The 20226-nt window shown below is 46.9% G+C and overlaps 1 protein-coding gene across 2 annotated transcripts; it reads right to left on the bottom strand.

The window, feature by feature from the left end:
• Positions 1–5059: 5059 nt before the first annotated feature.
• On the bottom strand, positions 5060–12982 carry LOC123069535 (protein transport protein Sec61 subunit alpha). 2 transcript variants are annotated; one of them, XR_006432618.1, is made up of 7 exons: positions 12824–12982; positions 7680–8037; positions 6544–6765; positions 6117–6251; positions 5807–5928; positions 5558–5699; positions 5060–5473 (listed from the first exon to the last, which is right to left on the bottom strand). XR_006432618.1 is itself a non-coding variant. In XM_044492423.1 (7 exons), the coding sequence occupies exons 2-7, from the start codon at positions 8018–8020 to the stop codon at positions 5255–5257; spliced, it is 1401 nt and encodes a 466-aa protein (XP_044348358.1). In that variant the 5' UTR covers positions 8021–8037; positions 12824–12981; the 3' UTR covers positions 5060–5254. The 2 variants fall into 2 exon arrangements, 1 of the variants encoding a protein (XP_044348358.1); XM_044492423.1 differs by having other exon boundaries at positions 6117–6471; positions 12824–12981.
• Between the last annotated feature and the right edge of the window lie 7244 nt (positions 12983–20226).

Raw genomic sequence — 20226 nt, forward strand, 5'->3', positions numbered from 1 at the left:
CGCCGCCCTCCGTCGCCGTGCCTCCCCGGCCCGGATCCGGCGAGATCCGGCCGAGGGAGCCCCGGATCCGCCATCCCCGGCCATCATCATTTTCCGTGCCGCAGGTTGACTTTCCCCCCTCTGAAAATCCACTAAGTCCCCGACATTATAACATTATCATGCCATGTTCGTCGCTTTGTATCTCTGCATCCGTAGCTCTGTTTCGTGCGTGTAATATGTCAAATTGTTCGCCTTGACGAGTACTTCATTTCATTCCATTGCTTCATGTTCATTTGAGTTCATCTTGATGCCCAAAATGCTGTTGGAAAAGTGCATGTTGATGTTAATCTGCTGAAACTGTTATAACATGCTCATTTGTCATTTTTGCCATGTTTGATGTGTGCATCCTATGAGGTTGATGTCTATATGTGTTTTGATCTATGCCATGCAATCTTTCCAGAGGTGCAATCCATGTTTTTTTGTGACTTGTGTAGTGAGTGCATCGAGCTTGTTAAGTAGGGTACTTGCTGTTGCCGTTTTCCTGACAGATTCTGTTATATTTTGTTGCTATGTTAACCTGCTTCTACAAGTCATTTCGTGCATTATTCTGGAGATGTTCACTAAGGATGTTTTGTTATACATGTCATGCTCTATCCATTCATGCCCTTGGTTGCAATTATAGCCTGCTGTATCATGTTGTTATCTTGCTCCAAAGTTTGCTAAATGATGTTGCTGTCAGCCTGTTTAACATTAAGTTCAATGTTTCCATGATTGTTTGCTAGTGATCCATGTACCCTATGAACTTGCTCTTGCCATGCTTAGCTTAATAAACATGTATTCTTACTGTTGGTTGCCTTGTCATGCCATGTATTGCTCTGTGGTGAGTGGTTCAAGCTCACCAACATGCCTACTTATTGTTGTTTCTGCCATGTATGAATCTGTCATATAACTTGCCATGTTTACATGGATGCCATCATTTCTTCTGATCCTTTTTGGCTGGTGGTCAGTAAGGGACTTTTGTTCTATGAAATTAGTAGATTCATGCCATGCCTTTGTTTGCCATGTTAAGCTCCTGTAACATGTTGTTTGATAGCTCTAAACATTGCAACCTGATGTTATTTCTGCCAAGCCTGAAACTGTTATTATTTGCAATCTTCCCATGTCTTTTTGAGCATGTTCTACTTGTTTCTGGAGATAGCTCAGTGTTCATGTTTTGTTATGCTTTACCTGTACTTCATGCCCATGCCTTTTGTTATTATGTTGAGATGCTGTAGCATGTTGTTTTGATGCTCGCAATATGCCTAGTTGCTGTTTTGGACAGATTGTTGTTATGACTTGTATAGAGTGTGTGTGTTGAACCGTTGCTCCGTTTTGAGTGTGCTCTATATGAAACTTGCTTGATTTTGCATGTAGCTTCATATTATCATGTTGCATCCTTGTTTTGAGGTGTTTGCTTGATGTTTGTATGCATTTAGCATCAATGCCATGTTTAACTTGCTTTGCTCATATCTTCTAGGCCGTAGCTCCGAACTAAATGAACTTTATATGTAACTTGACTAGAATCTCGTGTAGATCATCTTGGTTCATTTTAACTTGCTGTTTAACAACTTCAACTTAATGTTTATTCAGATCTGGACCAATTTCGAAATATGCATATGAGGACTTACCGGAATTGTTATATGTTGTTCCCGGCCTCATTTAAACTTGCCTTGATGTGTTGTTCTTGTTTGCATCATCTCTTGCCATAAGTAGCTTCATGTAGTCATGTCTTGCATCATGCTTGTTGTGCATCATGTCTTGTCTATGTGTGGTGTGTTTACCATGTTGTGTGCTTCTTCTCGATAGTTCCCGTTTCGTTGCGATCGTGAGGATTCGTTCGTCTACGCTTGGTTCGTCTTCGTGGCTTCATCTTCTTCATGGGATCGTTCTTCTTCCTTGTGGGATTTCAGGCAAGATGACCGCTACCCTGGATCTCACTACTATCATTGCTATGCTAGTTGCTTCGTTCTATCGCTTTGTTGCGCTACCTATCATTTGCTCTTCAAGCCTCCCAAATTGCCATGAACCTCTAATCTTTGACACCCTTCCCAGCGAACCATTGCTTGGCTATGTTACCGCTTTGCTCAGCCCCTCTTATAGCGTTGTTAGTTGCAGGTGAAGTTGAATATTACTCCATGGTGGACAGGATTTTGGTTGGGACATCACAATATCTCTTATATTATTAATGCATCTATATATTTTTGGTAAAGGGTGGAAGGCTCGGCCTTATGCCTGGTGTTTTGTTCCACTCTTGCCGCCCTAGTTTCCGTCATACCGGTATTATGTTCCTGGATTTTGCGTTCCTTACGTGGTCGGGTGATTTATGGGACCCCCCTGACAGTTCGCTTTGAATAAAACTCCTCCAGCAAGGCCCAACCTTGGTTTTACCATTTGCCTCACCACCACCTACTTTTCCCTTGGGAGTAATTAACCCAAGGGTCATCTTTATTATAGCCCCCCGGGCCAATGCTTGTCTAAGTGTTGGTCCAAACTAGAGCACCATGCGGGACCATTCCTTGGCAACTTGGATTCGTCGGTACCTGTACGCTTAGCTTATCCGGTGTTGCCCTGAGAACGAGATATGTGCAGCTCCTATCGAGATGTCGGCGCATCGGGCGGTCTTGCTGGTCTTGTTTTACCATTGTCGAAATGTCTTGTAAACCAGGATTCCGAGACTGATCGGGTCTTCCTGGGAGAAGGAATATCCTTCGTTGATCGCGAGAGCTTATCATGGGCTAAGTTGGGACACCCCTGCAGGGTTTAAACTTTCGAGAGCCGTGCTCGCGGTTATGTGGCAGATGGGAATTTGTTAATGTCCGGTTGTAGATAACTTGACACCTGATCCGAACTAAAACGCATCAACCGCGTGTGTAGCCGTGATGGTCTCTTCTCGGTGGAGTCCGGGAAGTGAACACGGTTTCTGTGTTATGATTGACGTAAGTAGGAGCTCAGGATCACTTCTTGATCATTACTAGTTGACGACCGTTCCGCTTGTTTCTCTTCTCGCTCTCATTTGCGTATGTTAGCCACCATATCATGCTTAGCCGCTGCTGCAACCTCACCACTTTACCCCTTCCTTTCCCATTAAGCTTTGCTAGTCTTGATACCCATGGTAATGGGACTGCTGAGTCCTCGTGGCTCACAGATTACTACAACAACAGTTGCAGGTACAGGTTATGCGATGATCTTGACGCGAGAGCGATGTTTGCTTGTTTGGAGTTCTTCTTCTGCTTCTTCTTCGATCAGGGGATAGGTTCCAGGTCGGCAGCCTGGGCTAGCAGGGTGGATGTCGTTTGAGTTTCTGTTTGTGTTTTCATCCGTAGTCGGATGTTGTTCTCTTGTATGAGGATATTGTATTCGTGTGGCATTGTTTGCCTTTTGTATGTATCCCCATCTATTATGTAATGTTGATGTAATGATATCCACCTTGCAAAAGCGTTCCAATATGCGGGTCTATCCTCGGTGGGACCTTCGAGTTCCTTTTGGATAGGGTCGCATATTGGGCGTGACATACCGCCTGCCTCAGTACAGCAACATTTAGGAGTCCTTCATTTTGCCTAGACATGGAAAGACGGAGGATACTCCAAAGAGTCAAAGGAAAGGTGGTGCAAAAGGAACATATGTGTACGTGAGATTCCACCCAAACCTTTCCAACGTGGACCCCCTCTTAACAGTACGGCTTTCCTACGACTCAAATCCATCGAAAAGAAACATAGAGAAACGTCGTCTTCAATAGTCTTCGAGGCGCACCAAATCGTCTTGTGTTTATACATGATATATCTGAAATGCTCAATGCACACGATTAGTGCAAAAGCATTGTCATCAATCACCAAAACTACTAAGAGATAAATATGCCCTTACAATTATGCTATACGAAGATACTTGGTGAACTTACCTGCTACTCTCTTCTACATGCTTGAAGATGGAGACTGCCAGAAGCGTAGTCTTCGATAGGACTAGCTATCCCCCTCTTATTCTGGCATTTTGCAGTTCAGTCCACAGATATTACCCCTTTATACAGATACCAATGCATATCTAGTGTAGATCCTTGCTTGCGAGTACTTTGGATGAGTACTCACGGTTGCTTTGCTCCCCTTTTTTCCCTTTCCTTTCTTCTCGGTTGATGCAACCAGATGGTGGAGTCTAGGAGTCAGATGCCACCGTCGACGACTACTACTACCCCGACGGAGGCTACTACTACGTGGAGGCCGCTGACGACCAGGAGTAGTTTAGGAGGATCCCAGGCAGGAGGCCTGCGCCTCTTTCGATCTGTATCCCAGTTTGTGCTATAGCCATCTTATGGCTAATTGTGTTTAACTTATGTCTGTACTCATATATTGTTGCTTTCGCTGACTATTGTGCTTTCGAACTTATGTATTCGAGCCCTCGAGGCCCCTGGCTTGTAATATGAAGCTTGTATAATTTTAATTTGTGTCTAGAGTTGTGTTGTGATATCTTTCCGTGAGTCACTGATCTTGGTCATACACATTTGCGTGCATGATTAGTGTACGGTCAAATCGGGGGCGTCACACTCTTGTCTTGTCGTTTAAACTTGGGCTACTCTTTGGTTTGATCATGTTTTTGTTAAACTTGGGCTACTCTCTTGTCTGATGTTGTTTTTGTGTTGCGTGGTGGTACTTTGCTGGTGGCTTTATTTATAAAGTCGAGTGTATTGCCTTTACAGAAAACATGCTTGTCGTTGTCACGACCGATGCGGACATAACTATGGCACTTTGGTGAAGTTGCAGGGAAGTCCAAGTCATCTGACCATGAGCAGGGTTGACAGTGTACAATATCCCCACTTTTATCGGCGGTGTGGTCTTCTGTTTGTGTTATATTTGATCCACTCTTTGGCGTTTTTGTTTGTCTTATGGTGCTTTATACCTAGTTTAGGTAGGTGTGATGTGTTTTATGTAGAAGTTTTCACCCGGTTTCCCTCTAATAAACCGAGCGCCGTTGGCTTTTTCTTCTGCAGCCAAATCATAGCGGCTCTCATGCTATTTTTCAAAAAAGAGTTGCCTATAGAACTGAACATTTCAAGTTCCTCCTCATCCATCAAAGTATTTAATAAACCCAAATAAATAGTCATTACACAGCGTTCGCAGCAAAAGGACCGTACAGACTAGATTTTCTCAACTCGCTTGCATAGATTCCCGAACGATGTTGCTTAAATTCTGAATACAAGTGAGAATAGCATTCAATTCACCCAAATCTACGCTGAGAGGAATGCAACCGGTCAGAGGCCAAAGACACCTATGTCTTCAGCTCTCACCCCCTCAAAGTAGGGATACACCGCTGCAACAGCAAGCAGAATCCCCATACCAGAACCACATAGACCAGCAAAATCGGACAAAACTATCAACAAGCCCACACAAATGCCACCAAGACAAGCCCCCTTGGCTATGCAACTCTGGAATTCGTCGTCAGACATCGTGTCAGGGCCAGGAAGCTGCACCTGCATTGAATCAACAATATGGTGTGAAAACATGAACTTTGTAAGGATACATCGACGGAAGTTATATCAATGATGAACCCATACATCTTCCCCTAGCATGTCATGTAAAAATCTTCTGGATGTCATACAGCATCTGGTCCAAATTACTGAGAAATAAGCACATGCACTAAGCACAATGACGATGTAGAGAAATACATGGACCGGGTCTCTCTGCAGATCAATCAAACTGCATGGCAGAACAATAGAAAAATATCAAAGACAATGTTTTGGAATCAGGTCATAAACTGACATCACAAACAGGGATAATGTTAGCTCTGCAAGTATAGTACTCACGTTGGAGGTGCTGTTAGGTAGTAGAAAATCCCATCGCCTCGGCGACAAATCCCAATAGTCTTACTAGACCCATTCGACCTGCCATGCAGGTCCACCAATGCACAAAATATCACGTACAGTACCTGTAGCCCCCCCCCCCCCCCCCCAAAAAAAAAGATAAGTGTGATTAACCAGGAAGCCTAAACAGTACAGTACACCCTCTGTTCCTAAATATAAGACGTTTTGTCAGTTCAATTTGAACTGCCAAAATGTCTTGTGTTTAGGAACAGAGGAGTAGAACATAACAACTTGTTATAATGTGGATAAATACCTCTGAGATGACTAATAGATACGTAACCACAACCTGTTGCAAGATAATAGCGGCGTAGGAGATATAGGAGAACTTGAGGCGGTAGGTGAACTGAGCGCAATCAAGTAACTTCACTGGCAGCGCAACATAAAAGCTCTGAAAGAATAAGGCAATTAGACAAAACAAGCAAGTAACCAGCAGGTTGGTGACATTCGGGAGGTTTTGGCGGCAAAAGGCTTGACAGGTTGCAGAGAACTTGTCCGTTCCAGTAACCAAAAGATGGACCCAGGCAATAACAGCTCCCTCAAATTGAGCACCTTGCTCATGATAATAAGTAACATAAGAGGGGCTAAAGGCCTTCCAAAGAACACTTACACTGCACATGACACAAGTGTTAGCATGCGAATGGACCAATTCAATATGATGCTTTCTTAGCTTCAATCCTTACCAAATATTGGTGGCAGTGAATAACGAGATACTTGGCAACAATCCATATCCTTTCTTCAGCACCTCATCGAGATAGAGGACAACAACACCAGAGAAGAAAAGTTGGAGCATCATTACAACAGCAGTGCACGTGTCAACTTTGACAAGAATGGCATACACTAGCATAAAGATAATAACCATCACAATGTTAGTGCATATCCCAACCACCTTGTGAGCTCCATCCCTGAATTCAGAGATAAAAATATAGTATTAGGAGAGAGAAAAAGGGTTGTGGTTCCCGATTAATGACAAAATTCGAACCACTAATTGCCTGGCATAGTGGCATTTAAAAGATCTGTTGCAAAGATCAAACTCAAAACATTAGATTAAAAACTAGGAGTGAAAAAAAAAACTCATGAGCTAAACGACACCTAGAAAACTCGGTTCGAACTGGTACCCTGGCAAACTTAGGCTCTTCAACTGATTAAGTTAACGAGCTTAACTGGTTAAGCCTGTTTGGCTTGTTAATTTCCCAGCTTAGCACAACTTTAGGCCACACTCACCAGCCCAAGGACCACAACCAGAACGCTACATAAGAAAAAGAAAAGCCCTAAGCACCGGCACATTTCATGTACTTTATCCTAAATTTACGCAATCTATATGCCATGGTGTTGACGATAACGATCCTAACAAGTAATGAGCTAACTCGAGTTTTTATGGAGTTGAGCTGAGTTTGGCTTTTAGTCCATTATAAGATATAAGCCAAGTAGAGCTGGGTTGGAATGTTAAAAAGCCAATCGGGTCGAGTTGGCTCGTTATCCAACCCTCAGCTCACAAGTGATCACTTAACACGATCAACCAAATATTGGTATCCAAAGAAAACTAGCAAATGGTGGCATGTGTGCTAGTTACTGCCTTTGTGTAGCAACAAGTTATGTGTAAGAAGATCACAGTGCTTCAATCATATGAACTTCCATAGAAACGAAACGCATGATGGGATGTCTACCACACTATTCAAACTTATTGATATTGATTTCAGGCGGACCTTAGGATACACGAAAGCACATCAGTATGAATCTCTTCATCCCATTACTCTCCGAACAAATGCTTCCAATAATTAATAATAAATAAGAGGAATTGAGCGGGATCAGTACTTACAGAAGCATTCGACCCTCAGGAGTCCTGCTGCTCACTTTTAGAATCCTCGAGATACAGACTGGCACTAAAAACTCAGGTACAAAAACAGGGAGGATCCCAAAAGTGGTGAGAGTTCCCCAGTTTGATGCAAAAGCCATGCCGACCCAGTAAAATGGATCAATCCCCATGCCTGGTTTGAAGCCATATAGAGGGAGCTGGCTGGCAGCCATGAAGATGAAAACCGAAGCAGCCGTGTAAAAGTACTTGTCATGGAGAGAAACAGGCTGGTCGGGGCGCTCCACCTGCGGTAAGAACCTCATGAGTGTGCAGAGGTTTCTCCGCCACCTGTACGCATATGCCATTTCAACCTAGAATACTCCTGGGAAGACAAATCAAAGAAATACTAGAATGAGCTAATCGAATATAAACAAATGCAGGAAGGATATTGTTCCCTAAGAAAATGAGCAGTAAAAATCTTTTACTGATATGATCATCAATTCATTTGCAAACATATAAAGTCAACAAGAGTTACAACAACAACAACAACAACAACAAAGCCTTTAGTCCCAAACAAGTTGGGATAGGCTAGAGGTGAAACCCGTAAGATCTCGCAACCAACTCATGGCTCTGGCACATGGATAGCAAGCTTCCACGCACCCCTGTCCATAGCTCGCTCTTTGTCGATACTCCAATCCTTCAGGTCTCTCTTAACGGACTCCTCCCATGTCAAATTCGGTCGACCCCGCCCTCTCTTGACATTCTCCGCACGCTTTAGCCGTCCGCTATGCACTGGAGCTTCTGGAGGCCTGCGCTGAATATGCCCAAACCATCTCAGACGATGTTGGACAAGCTTCTCCTCAATTGGTGCTACCCCAACTCTATCTCGTATATCATCATTCCGGACTCGATCCTTCCTCGTGTGGCCACACATCCATCTCAACATACGCATCTCCGCCACACCTAACTGTTGAACATGTCGCCTTTTAGTCGGCCAACACTCCGCGCCATACAACATTGCGGGTCGAACCGCCGTCCTGTAGAACTTGCCTTTTAGCTTTTGTGGCACTCTCTTGTCACAGAGAATGCCAGAAGCTTGGCGCCACTTCATCCATCCGGCTTTGATTCGATGGTTCACATCTTCATTAATACCCCCATCCTCCTGCAACATTGACCCCAAATACCGAAAGGTGTCCTTCCGAGGTACCACCTGGCCATCAAGGCTAACCTCCTCCTCCTCACACCTAGTAGTACTGAAATCGCACATCATGTACTCGGTTTTAGTTCTACTAAGCCTAAACCCTTTCGATTCCAAGGTTTGTCTCCATAACTCTAACTTCCTATTTACCCCCGTCCGACTATCGTCAACTAGCACCACATCATCCGCAAAGAGCATACACCATGGGATATCTCCTTGTATATCCCTTGTGACCTCATCCATCACCAATGCAAAAAGATAAGGGCTCAAGGCTGACCCCTGATGCAGTCCTATCTTAATCGGGAAGTCACCGGTGTCAACATCACTTGTTCGAACACTTGTCACAGCATTATCGTACATGTCCTTGATGAGGGTAATGTACTTTGCTGGAACTTTGTGTTTCTCCAAGGCCCACCACATGACATTCCGCGGTATCTTATCATAGGCCTTCTCCAAGTCAATGAACACCATATGCAAGTCCTTCCTTTGCTCCCTATATCTCTCCATAAGTTGTCGTACCAAGAAAATGGCTTCCATGGTCGACCTCCCAGGCATGAAACCAAACTGATTTTTGGTCACGCTTGTCATTCTTCTTAAGCGGTGCTCAATGACTCTCTCCCATAGCTTCATTGTATGGCTCATCAGCTTAATTCCACGGTAATTAGTACAACTCTGAACATCCCCCTTGTTCTTGAAGATTGGTACTAATATACTCCGTCTCCATTCTTCTGGCATCTTGTTTGCCCGAAAAATGAGGTTGAAAAGCTTGGTTAGCCATACTATCGCTATGTCCCCGAGACCTTTCCACACCTCAATGGGGATACAATCAGGGCCCATCGCCTTGCCTCCTTTCATCCTTTTTAAAGCCTCCTTCACCTCAGACTCCTGGATGCGCCGCACAAAACGCATGCTGGTCTCATCAAAGGAGTCGTCCAGTTCAATGGTAGAACTCTCATTCTCCCCATTGAACAGCTTGTCGAAGTACTCCCGCCATCTATGCTTAATCTCCTCGTCCTTCACCAAGAGTTGGCCTGCTCCGTCCTTGATGCATTTGACTTGGCCAATATCCCTCGTCTTCCTCTCCCGGATCTTAGCCATCTTATAGATGTCCCTTTCACCTTCCTTCGTGCCTAACCGTTGGTAGAGGTCCTCATATGCCCGACCCCTTGCTTCACCAATAGCTCGCTTTGCGGCCTTCTTCGCCATCTTGTACTTCTCTATGTTGTCTGCACTCCTATCCAGGTATAGGCGTCTGAAGCAATCTTTCTTCTCTTTAATCGCCTTCTGGACATCATCATTCCACCACCAGGTATCCTTATCTTCGCTTCTCCTTCCCCTGGACACTCCAAACTCCTCCGAGGCCACCTTACGAATGCAAGTCGCCATCTTCATCCACACATTGTCCGCATCCCCTCCTTCCTCCCAAAGGCCCTCCTTAATTACCCTCTCCTTGAACACCTGAGCTACCTCCCCCTTGAGCTTCCACCACTTCGTTCTAGCGACTTTGGCACGCTTATCCCGCTGGACACGAATCCGAAAGCGGAAGTCAGCACCCACCAGCTTATGCTGGGGTACAACACTCTCTCCAGGTATCACCTTACAGTCTAGGCACGCACGCCTATCTTCTCTTCTCGAGAGGATGAAATCAATCTGGCTAGAGTGTTGGCCACTACTAAAAGTCACCAGATGTGATTCTCTCTTTCTAAAGAGGGTGTTAGCTACAATCATGTTGTAGGCTAGAGCAAAGCTTAAGACATCTTCTCCTTCTTGATTCCTGATGCCATAGCCAAAGCCCCCATGCGCTCCTTCAAAACCTGTGTTAGATGTGCCCACGTGGCCATTGAGGTCTCCTCCTATGAAGAGCTTCTCACCAATCGGTACACTCCTAACCATGTCTTCCAAGCCTTCCCAGAACTCCCTCTTGGTGTTCTCATTGTGGCCTACTTGCGGGGCATACGCGCTGATAACATTGAGAACCAAGTCCTCAACTACCAGCTTGACCAGGATAATCCGGTCCCCACATCGACTACAGCACTAGTAAGTATATGCTTTTACTAGTATCAGGGTAGGTCATAATTTTTTGAAAACAAAGGTAGAGTATTCTCTACCTTATGTATTTCAAAACAGGCGTTAGCCTGGGTGACCGAAGGTCAATTACATGAGAGGCTATATGCAAACGCTGCACGGTTTGTGCAGCTGGCTATAGCCAAGCCGGGAGTAAGAAAGAAAGGGGCAGAAATAGAGATACAAAAGTTCAGAAAAGAGAGGTAGCCCATTGATTAAGTATGCGCTTGTCCTCCTGGAGCTTGGCATGGTGGCTCCAAAGCCTTAGCAGATCCGACACTGAAGTAGCAATGTATGTGTCAGTCCATTGCTTGTTGTCAAAGATTCTAGCTTTTCATGCGTTCCATAAAGTGACTGTGGCCGCAGCAAAAAGAACTTTCCATTGTTTGCCGAAATTTTTCAAAGCTCCAGGCAATAAGATTAAGTCGCAGAGGCTGCCAGAGCTGGATGCTAGAGTTGGCATCCCCATCATTCCCCATAGAAAGGAATGCAGCCCAGTAGCGTAGAATGATATGGGAGATCATTTCCGTAGCAGGGCAGAGATCACAGCCGTCATGGGGAGCCACAGCAGTCCAATTTTTCTTGAGCATATTGCCTCTGGTGTTGAGTTGTCCCCGGATCGTGGGCCATAAGAACACACGATGTTTTGTTGGTATTATTGGTTCCCAAACAAAATCAGTGTATGGCCATTTGATCCCTTGGAAGGTTAGTAGCTTGTAGTATGCAGTAGTTGCCCCTGAAGCAGTAATTGATGAGGCCTTTTGATCATTACCGATGTCGCTCAGCTCAAGATTTTGCAAACACTCCATTAGGGATTGAAACTCATGTGAGGCCGTGGTGGAAAGATTGAGATGTAATTAGATGTTCCAAACTCCTTCACTGAACTGAGAAGCAGTAGTGCATGAATCTGCCCCTACCTGACCAGTCGTCATTCCAGAAACTTGCTGTCATCCCATTGCCACTTTTGCATCCGGTGCCTTGTGTAACCAAAGGGATTACACTCTTAATGCATCTCCAAATGGCGGTGCCAGTACTCTTGGGTTTCAGTGGGATTGTTCCAAGGCAATATCGAGAGGCAAACCATTGGTAGCACGGGATGTTGCTGCTTTGCAAAAGCTTGGCTGTGAAGCGACAGATCGTAGCAATGTTTTGTGCTTGGAGATCTCTGATCCCCAGTCCCCCAGCATGTTTGGGCAGGGAGACAGTGTCCCAGGCCACAAGGCAATGCCCTCCCTTAACTGAATTGGATCCTTGCCAGAGAAATCCTCATAAAATCCTGTTCAGTTGATCCAAAGATTTCGCAGGCCAGAGGGAACAGGACATGGAAAAGCTTGGGATAGCTGCCAGAACAGGAAGACAACTAACCATCAAGATAGCCTTTTATCCACTATGTGTATGTATAACAGGGGCAAGCATAGCATGTGAGATCTTTTGGGTAGGTGCGGGAAAAGGATGAGACGGTGCACCCAAAAGCGCAGCTACTTCCTGGCACGCCGCAGGCTCCATGCGGACAGGCACGAAAGTACTCTTGCTGAAATTGATTTGCAACCCAGTGAAGGCTGAGAAATCGTTTGGAATCCTCTTGACGACCCTTGCTGCTGAATATCCCCTTTTATGAGCATATAAGAGTGTCATCGCAACACAGTAGGGTAGGTCATAATGAGGAGGCGAATAGGGTTTCAGTCGAATCCCCCGAAATCTAGGGATTAATTTTCCACCACGCAGCTAAGTTGAGGAACTGGATTTCCCATCCAGGAAAAAACGGATTTGTTCTGGGTAAGATTGCTCACAGCGAAGTAAAGATTCAGCGAACAATCTAGGCGAGCTGTTAAAGCATCACTAACAGAAGTAACCAACCAGACCTAAGGGGGAGGAGGAGGAGGAGGAGGAGCAGAGACAAGGATACCTTCGACTGAGAGGCGGCGTGCTTGTCGGTAGACCGGAGAAGCAGCCGGCAGAGAGGGTTTCGAGACGAAGGTCGGGGGAAACGCCTTGCATAAACAACCTCGCTCTTTGTTGGAGTCAGACCGGAATATATAGATTTTCCTATGCGTTCACGCCGGATTCAAATCAGAAACGTCCTGTTCAAAAATAATAATAATCAGAAACGTCCGGATTGGACTGACCGAATTTCGTAGGTTCATTGTGTTCGGATTCCCTCCGTCTTCTAAGGGCAACTCCAACTACGAACCAAAAAGACACAAAATATATTGAGATAAATGCACTCATGGTCACTATAGTTGCGACTGAAGCACGATACGGTCACTGAACTTGAACTTAAGAATACGCTCGATATGGTCACTGAATACGATGTGATGTGAAAATACGGTCACTGTATCACGTACACGGTGGACAGGCGGTGGGTTTGACCAACTGTTGACCGCCACGTTGTTCGTTCCGATTCGGTCAATCTTGCATGGAGTTTTTTTGTAAAAGCGCAAAATTCCCCATCCTCAAATCCCTAACCTGCAGCTCCACCCCATCAAATCCCTCGCGCCGCCTCCCTCCCGTCGCTCTGCCTCTGCTCCACCTCACCTCGCCGCCGCCGTCGAGGAGGGTAGTTCTTTCCTCTCTGGTGCTCATGTTTGCCGCCAGCTCCTCCTCCGCTGCTGTTCGCCGCCGTGCACTGGCGCTGCCGTTGGCCCGCTGCCCGACCTGCAAGGAGAAGGTGCGCATGTACATCTCCACAACAGAGAAGCACGACGGATGGGTCTTCTACAAGTGCCAGAAGCATGGGGTAAGTTATGTTGTTCGATTTACATTCTTGATGTGATTTGATTTAATGTTCTGGATCCAAAGATTGAATATTTTTTCACCACATTCGTCTGTGGTTTGGATAGGTCACTTGTGATTTCTGGAGGTGGGATTGGAGTATGTTGAGCACCTAGTTGAGAAGCAGTATCTGACTGGCGATGCGGCAGTGGATGCTATTGGTGCGGCTGAGGAACGCAGGGAGGAGCTTCTGAAAGCACAATAACTGTTCTATATGAATGGATGTGTCAGCAATGTTAAGAAGGTTTTGAAGAAGAATGAGCAGGCAGTAGATGGAACTGCCAATCTGATGACCAGGCAGCAAGCTGCTACACTGATGATGCTTGGGAGAGAGCTGCTGATGGTCATGAAGATGTTGGTTGGTGTTTTGGTGGTGCTAGGTGTTGCAGCACTGGTGGTGATCATGCTGAAGAAGTGAAGAAGATGATGTTCTGGTGTTGCTAGGTTCTGGTGTTGCTAGGTTTTGGTGTTAGTTAGGGGCTGTTTGGTTGGAAGCCTGGGCACCGTGCCTGAGAAAAAATGATGCCGGAGAGCTGCCTGGGCTGGAGGAAAAATTTGCCTGGTCAGGCAAGTTCGGTATAAATGTGTTTGGTTCCCACCCTGGCCTGGCACCTCATTTTCTATTGTTTAAGTACTATTGATGGGTCTTGATCAGTGCCAGGCAGCACCTGCAGCACGTCAGGCGTGGGAAAAGGGACGCCTGAGCCAGGCTAAGTATAGTGCCTGGGCTAAGCGCTGCATTTCTTCTATATTTTATGAGTAGGCCAGGCTAATTATACTACTAGAAGCGTACAGGCCAGGCATGCATTTCCTCACTCAGGACACGAACCAAACAAACATCAGGCATGTTCCAGACACAGTCCAAGCCAGGCTTGCAGCATTGTGGACACCAACCAAACAGCCCCTTATTATGTGTCCTGTCTTGTAATGGTGGCGCTGAATCCTGGTGAACCATGTTGTTAGTGTGTGTCCTATATTGTAATGGTTTCAGCATGATGCAATGAAAAGTTAAGTGGCAATGTCAATTGTTCTGTGTGCTGGTGATCCTTTATCAAGTGGCAATGTTGAAGGAGATGATTGTTAAGTGGCAATGTAGATGATTGTGCATGTGCTGTTCTAACTGGCAAAGTTAAGTGGCAATGTTAAGTAGTTTTGTCGGGGATATACCCCGCGGTATGACCCGGCCGGAAGTATGACCCGACCGGACTTGGCATTTCATTAGTAACCCGCCGGAGGATTGATGACTCACGAGTCTGGCGGCTCACTGGTCTGACGACTCACTAATGGCCCCAACGGCGGGTCAGACGGATGACAAGGCCCAAGGCCCAGAAGGCCGACTTATGTTATGATGGGCCGGTTTAAGAGGAAAGTGTAAGGAATATTCCCTTACAAAGGAAGTAAGACTAGGACTCCACTTGTAATAGACTAGTCCTAATCGTAATAGGACTCCACATGTAACCCGCCCCTTCAACTTATATAAGGAGGGGCAGGGCACCCCAAGAGGGAGGGCAAGAAAATAATCTCTAAGGCTAGACACAACTAGAGGAGAGCCGGTTATGCGGCGTCTCCCTCATAAGCATAATGAGATCTAGCCACAAACAACATGTAGGGCTATTACCAGAAGATGTTTCCCGGGGCCCGAAGCTGTCTAAATCCTTGTCTTGAGTGTTGATCCGCCTCGCGTCTCTCGTCCCGATCAACCCCTCTCAAGCTACTACATAGATGCGTTGGCCTCACGACTAAGTCCTCACACTAGGACATCTGCCATGACAAATCCACGATAGTTGGCGCCCACCGTGGGGCTCGCGCACGGTGGTGTTGAGTTCTTGGAGGGATCTTTTACGGGGATCGAGAAATTCACAATTTTCTGAATGAAGAAGAGTCGTTACAGCAGGATTTACACCACCTCGAAGACAAGCAGTCAAATCTAATACTCGTCCAAAGGTTCAAGAAAAATTAGGGTTACACTTGTGCGCCGCCGTAAGCCGCCGAGATCGACATAAGTGTTTCCGCTTTAGCTAAACATCATATGTTTATTGCTCACGATGGATCGAGCCCCGAAGTGTTTTGTTAGGTTCACTCAGGTGTTACTCTTTCCGAGATACATCGGGATCGTGCGTCAGCTGCTACATCTCATCAAAATCAGTTACGACCTAGAGCTAGATTGCTCAAAGAGACCACAACCCGGAGGAGGACTTGGAAACTGACTCTGCCGCCACTGCAGCCGTGCTTCACCGGCACACCTCTGTTGCACCACGCCTCAAACCGGATGCCCGCAGAAGTCCACTGCCTGGTCTCCCGCGCTGCCCATGCTGGTTCTGCCGCGACTGCCCGCCGCTCCGGCCTTCTACACCACATCTCACCACAGAGCCGCCGCTATCATTGCTGTCGCTTTTGTCGGGCCTCGCCTTGAGCCGCCTATTTCTAGCTCTAATTCGGCGTCCGCGCGTCAAGCACACCATAGGCCGCGACCCGCCTCGCTCTGACCCGGCGCCAGCCTGCGCCTACCTCCCGTTGGCTCCTGCGAACAGCCTTGAGCAGCTCCTTCTCCTCGAGCCACCCTAGCGACAGTTGGAGTGATTAACTCTCGATTGATTGACTGATTAGCATCGGTTACAGGTTACATCATATACAAGGGAAAGCCCATAAGAGTCGGCACATAGGCCAGGGCATGCGGTTCTAGATCCTATAATCTAGGGTATACACAGGTGTACATGCCATACATAGAATTAGTTTAACACCCCCCTCAGCCGGAACGCCATTTGGATGAACGTTCAGGCTGGATCGAAATTCATGGTACACCTGAGATGGCAGCCCCTTAGTGAATAGGTCGGCGAACTGAGAACTAGATGGCACATGCAACACGCGGGCTTCACCAAGAGCGACGCAATCACGAACGAAATGCAAGTCGATCTCAATGTGCTTTGTGCGCTGATGTTGAACAGGATTATTGGCAAGATATGAAGCACTGACATTGTCGCAATATACCACAGTGGCACGCCGCGGAGGACACTTGAGCTCATGGAGAAGTTGTTGTAGCCAGCAGGACTCAACAACACAATTTGCAACTCCGCGGTATTCAGCTTCGGCGCTCGAACGACTCACAGTTGGTTGTCGTTTGGAGGACCAAGACACCACATTTGAGCCGAGGAAAACACAAAATCCTGACGTGGACTTGCGGGTATCCGGGCAGCCAGCCCAATCTGCGTCGGTGTAAGCCACAAGATCACGAGAAGCAGATCGGTAGAACTGAAGCCCGTAGTGAGTGGTGCCCCTCAAGTACCGAAGTATGCGCTTGACCAACTGCATGTGGCTATCCCGAGGCGCATGCATGAACAAGCAGACTTCCTGAACGGCGTAGGAGATGTCAGGCCGAGTGAGGGTAAGGTATTGAAGTGCACCAGCAAGACTCCGGTAATGTGTGGGGTTAGAGAGGAGATTGCCGTCGGTGGAGGAGAGTTTGGAGCTAGTGTCAATGGGTGTGGAAACGGCTTGCAATTGAGCATCTTAGCGTGGTCAAGAATCTCCAAAGCGTATTGTCTTTGGCAAAGAAATAGACCGGATGTGGTGGGGGTGACATTGATGCCCAAGAAGTGATGAAGGTCACCCAAGTCACTCATGGAGAATTCGGACTTAAGGGGAGCGATGATGGTGTGGAGTGTGTGTGTAGAGTTGGCGGTAAGAATAATATCATCAACATACACAAGGAGATAGGCAATGGATGTACCTTGATGGAGAATGTAGAGGGAAGAATCACTCCGGGAGGCAGAGAAGCCGAGGGAGAGCAAGTATTGCTTGAACCGGAGAAAGCACTAGCGTGGGGCCTGTTTAAGGCCGTAGAGAGACTTGCGGAGTAATCATACATGATCCGGTCGGGCTGGGTCGACGAAGCCAGCGGTCTGAGCACAGTACACAGTTTCATTGAGCTCACCGTGGAGGAATGCATTCTTCACATCAAGTTGGTGGATGGGCCATGAGTGAGATGTGGCAAGACTGAGAACAACATGGATCGTAGAAGGCTTGACCACTGTCACACCCTGATTTTCATGCCACAACACTTAAGTCAATAAATCATGCTAAAATGTGTTCTGACAAAAACTTTTGAGTGTTTTGGACTCTGCTTGATTGGATTTTTGCTTGCTGTTTGCAAGTGCTCTAAAAATCAAATAAATCCTCCAACTCCTATACTTCATCTCCTTGATCCAAAACTTCTTCCCAATGATCATACCATTTGTATAGTACAATATAGTAATTTCTTACAAAAATAACTTGGCCAAATAGTATTTTCAAAAACTAGTTTTCCAAAAACCCATGAATTGAGATTTGCACTGCAAGTACTTAATTAAGGGCAGTAAAAATCTTTCCAAAAATATATTTGACTCCTATTAGATATAGGATACCCATAAACCACAAAAATATAATTTTAAAAGTTATTTTCCTATTTTATTTAAAAGCTTTTTCTTAAGGCCAGAAATGGTCTTTAATAGGGAAAAATTATTTTATTGATTTAAAAATATTTGACAAAAATCAGGGAAACTCAGTGGACATATATTCTCCATATATAAGAGTCTCAACACATGGTCATGTTCAAAATATTGGTCAAATCCCTCAAAAACCCTTTTTGGATATTTCAAGCTTTTGAAATATTTACAAAGGAAATATTCTCCAAAAATTACAAGAAAATTCTATCATGTCACATATGACATATTTGGTGATCTTGCCAAGTCTCATGTCTTGGAGAACAAGATAACATCATCAAATCCCCTCAAAACCATTCCTGTTCATTTTGAAGTTTGAGCAAGTTTACATTGCCAAACATTTCCAAATGTTCTCAAACCATGTGAACATTCTCAAATGGTCTAATTATTCATCTAGACCAAGTGGCATAAGTTGGAGAACAAGTTATATTTATCAAAGTGCCCCAAAACCCTCTCTGACCAGAGTCAAATTTGAACAACTCTACATTACCAACTTTCTCTCCTTGATTCCAACTTTTGTGAGAATGATCACATGACCAAATGAGGCCACTAAACCAAGTGGTGCATCAAGGAGAATTGATTTGCATGACTAAATCTTGGTAAAGCCATTTCTGTTCATTTCTAGGGTTTACCAAAGTTACATTGGCAACTTCCTCCAAATGAGCTCCAACTTGGTGATCAACCCCATTTATATGTGACACTTGATCCTGTTAATCCTGTCAAGTGGAGTTAATTTGCTTGCCCAAATTTGCATCAAACACCTTCTGTCACTTTTCAAAAATCACCATTTTGACCACTTGCACTATTCTCCTTGAGCTCAACTTTTTACCACATCTCCTCCTAGTCTTCTCCTATCTCCAGTAACTCTTCCCTGGCCTCAGCTCAATGATTGAGGGGTGAAACACCCCCATTTACCCTTCTGGACAGCAGCATTCTTCTCCTTTCTCACCACCCTCCTCGTTCTAGTGTCCCTCCATGGCATCCAATGCTTCCTCCCCTTTCTTTACTACTCCCTAGCACTGCTGGACACAAGTGGCCGCGCCCACTTTCCACATTTTATGCCATGGCATGCCAAAGGCGTGCTCCAGAGCGCGCTACAGTGCTCCCACGCATTGTAGCTGCTCTCTGCCCAAGCCACCCGACCACCTCGAGCCTTCCCCTCGCGCCAGTCGAGGTGCCTCGGCGTCCGCAACACGCTACACAGGCGGCCCCCTTCTCTCTCCCCCTTCCCGCGCCTCCGCGCTAGCAAACAGAGGCCGCCCGAGCGCGCCAATGGAGCGCCTCACACGCGCGGCACCCTGGCCCTTTCCCTGCTTATTCTCTCCCCTCCTCTCGCCCTAGACCAACCCCACGAGTACCCCAGACACGCCCACGCGCGCCCCCGTGGCCTCCAACAACGGCTAGGAGCTCACCGAGCGCCCTGTCCACGATGCACCTCGCCCTCTCCTACTTAAGGCAGTCCCTGGCCTCCCTCTCTGCTCCATTTGCTTCCCCTCTCTCCCGTGCACCCCATGGACCAACTCACATCTCTCCCCGTGCCCTCCATCCATCGCAATGGCCGGAGCTCCGCCGTCGGGCTCCGCCTAAATTCGGGCTACCCCGAGCCCCTCCTCTCCCCCTCGGTGCACCAGCGCCCTCATTCAACCACTGCAAGGCCCTATACCCTCTCCGTTCATCCCCGGGTGCGCCGTGCGCTCACGGCCAAAGATGGCCGACGACCCCTCCGCGACCATCCAAGCCGCCGACACTACGGCCCTCCTCGGCGGGCGTGAAACACCTAGGAGGATGCGGCGTAGCCTCACGAGCACGCCGGTGGGCGGAGCGTCGCCGGAGACGCCCTGTAACGCCGGCAGTCGCCGTCGGGGCGCCTCCTCTGTCTCCCGTCGCGCCCGCGCGGGAGGTTGAGGACGAACCCGACAAGCGGGCCCCGCTCGTCAGCGGCCCGGTGGGCGGGCCCCGTCGTTTAAGTGGAAGCGGCTTCCGCCGGATCCGCCTCCCCTACGCGAAGGCGCACCCCCGCAAGCCGCCATCGACGTGGCCCCTGCGCGCATGCGGCCGA

This window comes from Triticum aestivum, chromosome 3B (assembly GCF_018294505.1).
Source record: "Triticum aestivum cultivar Chinese Spring chromosome 3B, IWGSC CS RefSeq v2.1, whole genome shotgun sequence".
In the NCBI taxonomy this organism is placed as follows: Eukaryota; Viridiplantae; Streptophyta; class Magnoliopsida; order Poales; family Poaceae; genus Triticum; species Triticum aestivum.

Coding starts and splice junctions, on each gene's coding strand:
- LOC123069535 (XM_044492423.1), bottom strand. CDS start 8,020: ATGGCATATGCGTACAGGTGGCGGAGAAACCTCTGCACACTCATGAGG. Junction 6,766..7,679: donor CCTGAGGGTCGAATGCTTCT/GTAAGTACTGAT, acceptor CTCTGAATTCAG/GGATGGAGCTCACAAGGTGG. Junction 6,472..6,543: donor TTCACTGCCACCAATATTTG/GTAAGGATTGAA, acceptor TGTCATGTGCAG/TGTAAGTGTTCTTTGGAAGG.